This window comes from Halictus rubicundus, chromosome 8 (genome assembly GCF_050948215.1).
Source record: "Halictus rubicundus isolate RS-2024b chromosome 8, iyHalRubi1_principal, whole genome shotgun sequence".
Taxonomy (NCBI): Eukaryota; Metazoa; Arthropoda; class Insecta; order Hymenoptera; family Halictidae; genus Halictus; species Halictus rubicundus.
Window position 1 is genome coordinate 14,098,672 of NC_135156.1, and position 11,223 is coordinate 14,109,894.

General features: G+C 44.6%; 1 protein-coding gene across 5 annotated transcripts in view; it reads left to right on the top strand.

Moving 5' to 3' along the window:
• Positions 1-10,758, top strand: part of Rgl (Ral guanine nucleotide dissociation stimulator-like) — a 51,518-nt gene extending 40,760 nt beyond the window's left edge. For all 5 annotated transcript variants that reach the window (XM_076791998.1, XM_076792002.1, XM_076792001.1 and 2 more), the window contains 5 exons: positions 3,561-3,665; positions 5,177-5,606; positions 6,154-6,776; positions 7,511-7,825; positions 8,118-10,758. In XM_076791998.1, the coding sequence (XP_076648113.1) occupies positions 3,561-3,665; positions 5,177-5,606; positions 6,154-6,776; positions 7,511-7,825; positions 8,118-8,765 (2,121 nt within the window). In that variant the 3' untranslated portion in view covers positions 8,766-10,758. The remainder of the gene's footprint in view (positions 1-3,560; positions 3,666-5,176; positions 5,607-6,153; positions 6,777-7,510; positions 7,826-8,117) is intronic.
• Positions 10,759-11,223: the final 465 nt, after the last annotated feature.

Consider the following 11,223-nt stretch of genomic DNA (forward strand, 5'->3'; position numbering starts at 1 on the left):
ACCATCGTCGGATTCCAGGCGGCCCGGTCCCGTTCTAAAATCGACGCGGAGAAAAAGAAAAGACGTCGCGTCGGCTCGAGGCGAAGAAACGCCTCGCGCGTAATTGTCGACGGCTATTGTCTCGGGCATGCAACATTTGCCAGAGTGCAACGACGGTGCAACAGCTGCGCACAATGCACGGAGCCCTTATCCGCGATCGATGGGACCGCGAGAGACCCCGAGGGCTTTTGTGCGAGGATAATCATCATCGCCGCGAAACACCAATCCGCCCCGGCGAATTTACATTGTGCACGCGCGGCAACATTGTTGCGAACCCGCGATACCAGCCGACAGCCGACTATTCGCGTGCTGGTTTACCGGACGGCAAACTTGTTAGGCGCGGAGTTCTCGGCGACGAATTAACCCCTTTACCTGCATTTTCGTGCGCTGGCTAGATTTGATACAAATGCTGCTCCGCTTTTCCATTGTAATCTTGGAACGTTCGTGAAGTCGATTCATCAACGTTCCCATTCTCCATAAATTGTCGACATTCGAAATGTGCTCGTTTCGTTCAAAAATATAGTACAGCTATACAATTCTTCGAGAACCGGAAAAGTGTTCAAACACTGAGAAATACACTGATAAATACTTGAGAAATAATTATATAAATCAGTGTAGTTGAGGTACTAAAGCAATGTCGGTAAAAATTGAGAATATTCGATCTCTGCGATTTATGAAAATTTTTAAAGCAAAATGAAAGTTGAGTAACGAGTGTAAAACGAGAAAGACGTTAGCGAGCATGTTAAACAAAAAATTATGAACTTTGTACGGATTAGCTGAACCGCAAATACTGGTTGAAAGGGTAGCGCATTAAAACTTGGTGCATGCATTCGTGTAGGACAGTGTACGAGGTGCAGTAGCATTGAATTCACACTCTCGTTTCCATACACTCGGAAACGAGACACAGTTAATTGTAAGAAAATGGTTTTTGCAGATAACAGGCTGTGTTCGCTCATTAAGTTTCTTGCGCACATGTTATACATGTTATTAGACATTTGTGCATTTTCTTATTGCAAGCGTGGCATCTGGAGCGTGGAACATTAGCAATTCCCCCGGGTGCTTCTGAATATTTAATTGACGAAGAAGGAATCAAAGAAACCCATTTAAATATACAGTCAAACCTGTTTTTGTGCGGTAGATACGGACCGCATAAAGGAAACCGCACAAAAAAAGATATTCAGAAACTTCATAAATAGCTATAACAAATAATGTTTTACAACATATTAAAGAAAATTTTTTTATGCGGTGCAGTGGAACCGCATAAAAAAAGTCTCACTCAGAAAATATGTCAAAGATTTACGAAATAGCGAGACAGTGTTTTCCAAACAAAATAAATAATTAAATTACGCATGGAAACATTTAAAAAAAATTAATTTCTCATTTTAAACATGCAGAAATTTTCAAAATGTACATAATTCAATACTACTCGTCGTAGTCCAAAACGTTCATCTTCTTGTCATGAGAACATTACAAGGGTGTTATAATGCCAACACCGTTGGCATTCATATAACGCTAATAATAGGCCAATAATACGCCATATAAAGGTTTGGCATTTTTGTAGACTTGTTTGAGGAAACTGTACGAGGAACGTATAGTGGGGAAAATAATATTTGTTTGACTTGGTAGACATTCGTCTTTTTATGGGAAATTGGTAATAATGTTCGTAAGATATTGTTAGGATTCAATGTGCTTTCAAAATGAATTTTAAAAATGCAACAACTCAATCTCTGTATTCAATGTTCTTCTCAACTGAACCTCTTCTCTTCTGTCCTCGTTCTTAATTTTATAGAAATTAAAACAGGGGAAAAATGTCAAATGCACAAAGATTCTGCTCATCAATCTAAATTTAAGCAGCTCTAACGCAGAATTTACAGTCCACATAAGGGCAGAAACAGCGACTGTCATAACTGGCAAACTTCCTCAAGGAAGTCTGCGCTAAAAACATGATTCGCGTGTTATTAAAATTACATTCCCAGCCGCACCATAAAGCAAACTTTGTAACCACACTAAACAGAAATGATATTCAATTAAAACCTGAGCTGTGCTCACCGGCGAAGACTTTTCAACGTCATAAAAACATAAGAATTGCCCACGAAGAAAAGGTCTCCAGACATGGGAAAATATTATTCCACGCGCTGCCGCACATTTTTACACACACCCTCGTGCCTCGCGAGGCTTCTCTCGCGCGAGGAAGTTTAGCGGATCGCGAGCGGTCACGGGTTTGTAATTATAAAGCAGCTCGATCGTCAATTAAGGATCTAAAATCAGGCACGGGTATCTGGCTCGCGTACGGGGATAAGGATCTCTCATGCCCGTTGCTCTCGCGAGAGTGTTTATCGTTCCAGAGTGATATTACCGGGCGTCGGAAACGCCGCCGTGCGAGAGATGCAAGCCGGCCGTGTTTATTTGTCGTGAAATCTATTCGCGTGCGCGCGAACCAAGGCTTCTAGACGCTTTTGTGCATCTCCTTTAGTGCCCTCTCCGTTCTCCCGCCCCGTTTTCTCCGTGCCCGCGGAAACGGGGATCGGGGCGCCGAGTTTTCTCGTTTTCGCGGGGAGCGTTGAAAAGTGAGACGTCGGACGCGCGCGCTTACGAACGCTTGAAAATGTTCGAGGAAGCTACGCGCGCCCTGCTTCAAGCTGTGAGTGCACTTTCGAAAAACGGCTCGAGTGTCGTATAGTTACGGGACGCTTTGTCCGGCGACGTGACACAGTGTGCGCATCGTTAGGATCTTCTGGATTTTACGCGGACATTCTTTGTCACAGTAATGCCTCGATACATGCGAGAACTGCGGGACAGAAATGTCGCTTGCGCGCGGACGCTTTCTTTATATCTGGCTAGAACAATAGAAAATTCATTTGTGACATTTTTCTGATTAAAATTGCACCCGTCGTGTCTGCTCGTTTAGTCCGCGATACGGTGGAACCTCGGTTATCCGAATCGGTGAAACACGTGGAATTTTCGTTGCACGACTATTTCAACATTTGTTCAAGATATCGTAGATTAGGGACCACAACAATGTATCATCGGACCTTTCAGAGCAGTATGGAATTGATTAGCGAACAATTACCGAAGGATTTAACGCTCGGCCGTCGATGATCGAGCGTGCAACGAGAGAGGGCGAAACCGATCGGAGGAACGATCCGGACGACAGCGAAGTTTCTAGGAGGCCTAAGCGGGAAGATAAAGCGTTCCATCCGGCTAATCGCGATTCAAGCCGTGAAATGGACGGCCGAGGTCAATCCCGAGCCGGGAGTCAATTATTTCAATAAATCTGCCGAGTGCACGGCGACCATTGATTAGCTCGTCCCCTATTAGAGAGACCGGCTGCCCGTGATATAGGGGATAGCCCGTGAAATTAGCAGCGTAAATCATCCCCTCCTACCCCGGAGCTCGCGATGTTTTTCGCCGGTCATTAAGCGGCGGGTCATCGTCGTCGACGCCCACCGATCCTCTCGCGAAATGATCTTCCGTTGTCTTACTCGATGGCTAACATTGTCGTTTCTTTTTCTACTTTGCAGCCCACGTGGCGCTTATGGGGCGAAGAAAGGGGCGATGGCGTCATATACACGGTGTACCTGAAGAAGGTCCGGTACCACAGGCCGACCAGGAGCCTCTCTGCATCGGTGAGTCGAATCGTATTAAATCACGTTCGTCGTAAACTAGTTTTTCGAAAGACGAGACGGAGAAAGATGCGGTTGTAATAGCCAATTTAAATCATGCCAGGCGGCTAACAACTGGATTATGGAAATTTATGCAAACTTGCACTCGCGAAAGAAACTGAAATTGGAGGAAGTTTTCTCCTCGGCAAATTAGATGAAATTCCGTGAAACTTCGTTGAATTTTTCATTTTTCTGCTCAGCTGGGATGTATGCAAATGTCGAACTTTCTACTGTGCACAGAGTGATCAATTAAGGGTTGCACTCTTTTTTTTTTAGATCATAAATAGCTATTCAAAACCTTGCCCGCATTAATATTCGAGGATTAAATATGGTTTCAAATTTACCTGTTACATTTGACACATATGCAGGTCGATTAAAGGCTTGCCTCCTTTATAATTTTTATTATTGCACGTACGCATAACGATTAAAAAAGACTCCTTGTAATTTTCAGTAAGTTATTGGCTAAGTATTTAATCTGTTTTTGTACAGGGTGATCCATAAATGTTGATGATACCAGACACCATTCAATTCGTTGTTAAGTAGTATTGTCTGCGTACGTTCGTTTGAGTCATTCGCGTAAGGACAGTCCGAACTAAAGAGACGTCAACTCGACCCTATCTAATCTGACCTAGAGGTTCGGTTCGCGTCGAACTATTTGCGTAGACGCTAATTCAAACCTAACCCAGTTAAATAAAGGAAACCGAGATATCTTGTTGTACAAAGTGAACGCCTTACTTGTGCTAGCTAGCCTTGGCGCATTCGAAAGCTCGCGTTAAATAATAAACATATTACTATACAATACCTCTAGCTAAAAACTCTTAAAAACCGGCTCCATAAACACCGGAGAAAGTCCCAGCCGTTCTCTTTTTCCATTTTTACCTGTTTCAGGCCAATCAAAAGATTGATTAAAATAACTTTAGTGAAATGTAAATTTCTCCAGAGAATTCTCAAGGATGAGCAAAATTGTCAAAACCTAAAAATATACAAACAAGAGCATTTGTTAATTCATAAACTCAGTTGAGTGACAGGCTTTTTACGAACCTAAAGACCTGTGACATGTGACCCATTTCGGTTCATCAACCTCATTCTTCATTATTGCAATTTCCAACTTCAGTCATTGTTAAAAAATCAATATACAGAATACGAACAGAAACAACCAAGTTTGCATATGTTTCTCTCGGAAATATTTTGTACGTTCGTATTAATACAAAATTTTACCACAACTAAAATAAAAATGTTCCCTTCCTTATTAAGATCATAAAAATTCTTCCATGCTAATTAAAATCATAAAGATGCACCTGCGATAAGCTTCTAAATTTTCCAGTTTCGTCGGTAATGAAACCATAAAGGTGCTTTCACAAAAATAAATTTCTTTCTCTGATCATTTAAATTCGCAACTTTCACGAGAAGGTTGTGCAAGGATTGCCCGTGATTGTTCAACGTTTCTAATGTTGGTTTCTCTGGTATTGTCGCAGGACTCGGACGACGAGATTTCGCACCTAGAATGGGAGACGGTGAGGGTCCGTTTCCTGAAAGCTGGCACCGTGCAGCGTCTGGTCGAGAGTTTGGCAAACGACGACGGGGAACTCGAGTCGACGTACATCAATGTCTTCTTGGCGACGTATCGCGCGTTCACAACGCCCCGAGAAGTTCTCGAGCTATTGTTGGCGAGGTACGACGCCCTCGACGAGGGATCCGGCGCCCTGACAGGTGAACAGCACCGAAAGACCCTCGTGCAGGCGCTTCACGTCTGGTTGGACGCGTACCCTGGTGACTGGAAATCGCCGCCGAATCATCCTCTGCTCACCAGACTCTTGGAGTTCACGCATCAACGGCTTCCTAGCTCGGAGCTCGAGCTCAAGGCAAGGCATCGGCTGCACAGGTTCCAGCGAGAGGATCAAATAGGTGAGCGACTCAATATCGTTCTCGAGAGTCGCGAAAACCAGCCTGAAATCCTCGCCAATTTACCTGACGCTCCCGTTTCGCGAGATTGAAGCTGAATACTCGAGTTCTGGCACCCAATTATTATGTATCAATAGGCCGCGATACTCTAAAATTTAATATACCAATCTTAGCAAATAGAAGATTCTACTAACTGGATTTTTAATCATATATTTAGAGGATATTTTCACCTGGCAGCTAAATCCTACATCAAAGTCTACAACAGTTTTCACTGTAATTTTAGGACATGGAAAATTATTTACTTATCATTGGCAAAGCAAAAGATACAAACAGTACTTAGCTTCCAATGAGGGAATTACTTTTTCTTCATTGCTCGTGTACCAAAAGCTCTTACCGAAATACACAGGGAAAGTTTGTCGTTGCTTGTCAGCGCAGTGCAATTTCCGCGGATGTTTACCAAGCCGTTATCAGAATTTCGTGTTCCTCGCGATGACTCTTCACTCTGATTCACGCATCGATGACTCGTTTGCTGATTGCGCTTCTTCCGCAGATTCATGCATGGTGTACGACAATGGTCGCCTTCCACGAGGTTCCCCGGAGCCGATCGTGGACCACTGGACGAGCTACAGCTTTCCCGAAGTGCCTCACCGGCATTTCGCCGAGCAGCTGACCCGGATGGACGCTGAAGTGTTCAAGAAGCTGGTTGCCCACCAGTGTCTCGGCGCTGTCTGGTCCAGAAGAGATCGTTCGAGGAGCCACGACGCTGCCACTGTTCTAGCAACCGTAAACCAGTTCAACGCTGTCTCGCTGAGAGTCATCTCGACGATCCTGATGGAGCCGGCGATGAAGTCTCAGGAGCGAGCCAGGATCCTGGAGACGTGGATCGACATTGCTCAAGAGCTGCGAGTGTTGAAGAACTTTAGCAGTCTGAAGGCTATAGTATCCGGTCTGCAGAGTAATCCCGTTTATAGGCTGGAGAAGTGCTGGCAGTGCATGCCCAGGGAGAAACATGAATTGTTTAGGGAGCTGGAGAGGATCTTTTCGGAGGAGAACAACGCGTGGACGCAGAGGGAGCTGCTGATCAAAGAGGGCACCGCTAAATTTGCCGATACCGCTGGAAGGAGCGACAGACACCTGCAGAAGCTATTCCAGAAGCAGAACACCCACGCCGGAGTGAGTGGACGCTGTTAATAGTCTTCTAGAACCTCCTGTTACGTTAGCAAATCCTCTATAAGAAAAGGTCAATTTGATGGTCAATGAGTTCAGTCAATATCTGTGAGCAAATGTAGTTGGTTGTTGGTCATCACTTGAATAAGACAGAGTTGGAGTCATATTTTTAGTGTATACCCAAAGAAATAAATTTGTTGAATAATTCGTCGTCGATGCATCTGTACAATCTCAATAATAATTAGAATCTAATGTTTTCATCTGGAATGTCACAGAGAAACACAGAAAATGATGAAGACGTTCCAGATGAAAATGTTAGCTGAGTACATCTGCATAGTTCCACACTTTACACGTTTTCTTGGGACTTGAGAAACAGAAGATAATATAAAGGGTTAATGAAAGAAGCTCGACGACTCTTGGTTTATTTATGTCGGCTTGTCTCGTTGAATATAGAATAGTTCTCCTGTAGTAGTTTATTTCTATTCTGTAAACTTTGCGCCATTCTGCTGATACTTTAGCTTCCCGACTATAAATTGTGTACTCTTGGGAAGCGAATAGCAACAGCAGCAGCAGCTAGCTGCAATGTTGGCGAGGCATCAAAGTCGTAGATTACCCAGACACAACTGGTAGCAACCCATTAAAATTCCTCGCAGCTCGTCTCTCCATTTCGCGCGATCTTCCTATTCTAATTTTGTAACAAACTGGAATTAAACTGAGCAAAGGAACTTTCTGCTGTTTAGAACATCAGCTACGGAACGATACCGTATCTGGGAACCTTCCTGACGGATCTCACGATGATAGACACCGCGATATCGGACACGATAGCCGACGGTCTGATCAACTTCGACAAGAGACGAAAGGAGTTCGAGGTGCTGGCTAGGATAAGATTGCTCCAGGGTGCGGCGAACGCGTACAACTTCAGCACGGATACTCTCTTTGATCGTTGGTTCCATTCGGTGGTGGTGCTGGACGATCGGGAAGCCTACAAGCTCAGCTGCCAGATAGAACCGCCTCCTCCGGGCAACACCCTGAGCAACCGTGGCAAGAAGAAGCAGGTCAGTGCCCTGTCAGCCAGGCTTGGGCACATTTCGTTTGGAAGAAAACGGAAAATGTTTCATTTTTATTAGCCAAATAAAGAAACAATCCGTAAAAGGATCATTTTCATGTGTAAATAAACTGACATACAACTATTCCGAGACAGCATCCAACTAAATAAGACACGACATAAACCCTGATTTTCCAAATATATTTAAGCAACGCCCAAGTCCGGTCTCTCCCACCAGTTGCATTAGTCCCACTAGTCCCACCCGTTTGGACTCGTTCTCTAACCCGTATCTCGTCTTGCAGGCCCATCAGGGACACCGTAAAAACGACTCGATCGCCTCAACATCCAGTTCGAGCAGCTCCCAGTTCTACTGCGACCTGGATTCTCTACCCAGCTCGCCGCACAACTCTCTCGACCGTCGCACGTCGCCGTCCCAGATGTCCAGCTCGTCTTCGAGCTCGTCGTTGCCCTCGTTGGACGTGTCTCTGAGCTCTGGGGGTGGTAACGGTGCCGTTGGAAACCAGCATAATCGCCTAGCCCCGGTGATCACTGCAAACGGGAACACGCCTAACCTAGTTGGCCTGTCCAGTCCGAGCCACTCGCACAAGAGCTCGCCGGACTTCTACATCATCAAAGTGACGATGGAGAGCGACAACGTGGAGACGGACGGCGTGGTACTGTACAAGTCCATCATGCTGTCGAACAACGAGAGGACGCCCCAAGTGATCCGTAACGCGATGCTCAAGTTGGGGATCGAGGGCAGCCCGGATCAGTACACCCTCGCCCAGGTGCTGCCGGACAGGGAGATGGTCTTGCCTAACTCCGCGAATGTTTACTATGCCGTGAACACCGCGCACAACTTGAATTTCATTTTGAGACCTAGGAGAGAGCCTAACGACGTCGCCACGGACAGCCCCAAAAGCAAGACCAGCCACAGCCACAAGCGGTAGTGCTAGACCAGCTCTTCAGGGCTGAGGACAGAGAATCTCGACGCGTCTCCTGGTGCGTTTCACCATGCGGCGTGCTCTTTTTCATAACCATGACAGTACGGACGTCTCGTTCTTTTCTTTTTGTTGTTTCTCTTGCGATAAACACGCCGGTGTATATTGACTCTCTTCAGGCTCACCGAGGAGGATAGTCGATCTATAATAGGGCTCTAACTGTCCGGATATTCGAGTATTCGGATTAATCATTACAACTCGAAATCCGGAACCGAATATGAAGACTAGGGCTTTTACTATCTGAATATCTAGATGTCTCGCTTCGGATCCGGATCTCAATCCGGATGTCGGGATATGAATGAGTAGACTGCGGATCTTCATGCAAAATAAAAGCTTTCCAAGTCAATTGTATGGGATAGAAGTTAATTGAAGATGTACTGCTTCTATCGGTAATTTTAATGAGCCGAGCATAATGTAATAACATGCATAAATTCGTTGACTGACTTCACAGTTTTGTATTTTTCTTATTCATTTCCGTGAACTCGTAAAATCCACGGTCGAATAATGAATAATCCTGATAGTAAGAGCTCTATGCATCTAAGCATATTCTTTCTGTTCTTTTCCTCGTTCTTTTTCTACTCACCGGTTGCACACGCTCGCGTCTACGCAACGTTACCCGCCCACACACGGTACTACTCGATATTCGACATGTTTATTATTACGATTGTCGCGGGCTAATTTAGCGAACTTAGATACATATGTGTTAGCGTGAGTCATAGGTCCGTCGTCGACGCGCGAAACGAACAAAGATAAGCGACGATAAGGTAGCTGTTTAGCTTTAGTTCCGTGTGTAGTCACGTTACATTTATATATATGTATGTATACACATATATGTATATATACTGCGGAGATCGTGACCCGCGGACCCGACGAGAGAGGTTCGAAGAGTAACGAAGGAACTGGCTGAGGTCCGCGGGCGCCAGAGTCTATTGTGATTTTTGTACATAAGTTTAGTTCCGTAGCGCGGCTTCGAGGACGCGACCGTTCGATCGATCGGCCGAACCATAAGTGGATCCGAACGAAAATTGTCAATTATTCAAGTTTCTCTGACGTCGCGAAAAGAAATACAGTGTGAGGAGCACACGGAAAAACCGGTCGGGGGAAAAGAATCGTTCAAAGCGACTCAGCACACATATTCGTCCATTCCGTGATTCATTTTTCTAGCCGCGCGACCAGAGACGCGCGCGGCGCGGAGAAATTCCGTTCTGTGATATAATATTGGACATACTTCTCATTTCGGCTTTGGCATAATATAACGGGATAAAAAAACCGAAATCGAGCACATGTTTCCGGCAGGAATAAGAAAACAAGGATGGATGAGTGACGAAAGAAGAAGAAGAAGAAGAAGAAGAAAAAACACGTATGGAATCTCGAATACTCGTTCTGATATCGAAGCTGGCACGCGTTAGAACGCGTGCTAACGTGCGTTGATATATTTTTACAAAGGACCCGCATGCATTCGTAAAATAGGAGGAAAAAGGAAGCACCCAAGGATTCGATTGCGGCAGGATCCAAACCCGAGGTAACCGGTTCCCTTTTCGCGTCGCAGGGTTTGGATGCCTCGATGCATTAGCTTAGGCAATTTTGTACTTACCTCTACCTACCGATTCCCTGATTTCCTCTACTCCCAATCGTCTAAGTAGCTGTATCTGTTCGTGTACACGTCAATTCCTTACCGAAGTTATCGTGCAAAGTTCAGTGTAATACGAGTCGATCAAGGTGACAATAGATGGCCTACAATTTTACACGGAGTTTCCCTGGGAATGATCCTTCCTGTAATTTATTTCGAAAAGATGCGTGAAAAGTGAAAACGGTCCTATCCCTTCGATACCCTTAACGTTTAAGGTTAGCGACGACGTATTTATGAACTTTTTTGTTCTTGCATCTTTGTTAACCTTTTATATTTTCGGAAAATAACAGTACTATTTAAGTGTCGGAACAATCTTGTCGTGTTCTGATTGCGTACGCAAGTCAAATTCCCATGCATTCCAACTTGACCCTCGACCCTCGACAATCAGCCTTAAACATTGCAGCAATGTTTCAATAGTTCGTTACGAGGTCCTACAAGTTAGAGTAAGTTTCATTCTTTGTGTAAGGATCATCCCCTAACTCGGAATTGTCGAATAGCTTTACGGTATCCGCTGTAAAATTCATTGCATCGATCGAAACCATCCCTTAACGTATAAATTGGTCCTCTAAAATTCATTTAACATATTTTCATAAGCAAACCACTTTTCTTGGTAAGTCTCAAAAATCTAGACCCCATTCTTTCACTGAAGAAGGAATACTTTCACACAAGGCGACCGTACAATAGAAGCGTATCATAAAATAAAAGTAATTTTACTTCTTTGTGCTAGAATCACCCTCCAACTTTTCACTATCATGCAGCCCCATAAAAATTGCTCTA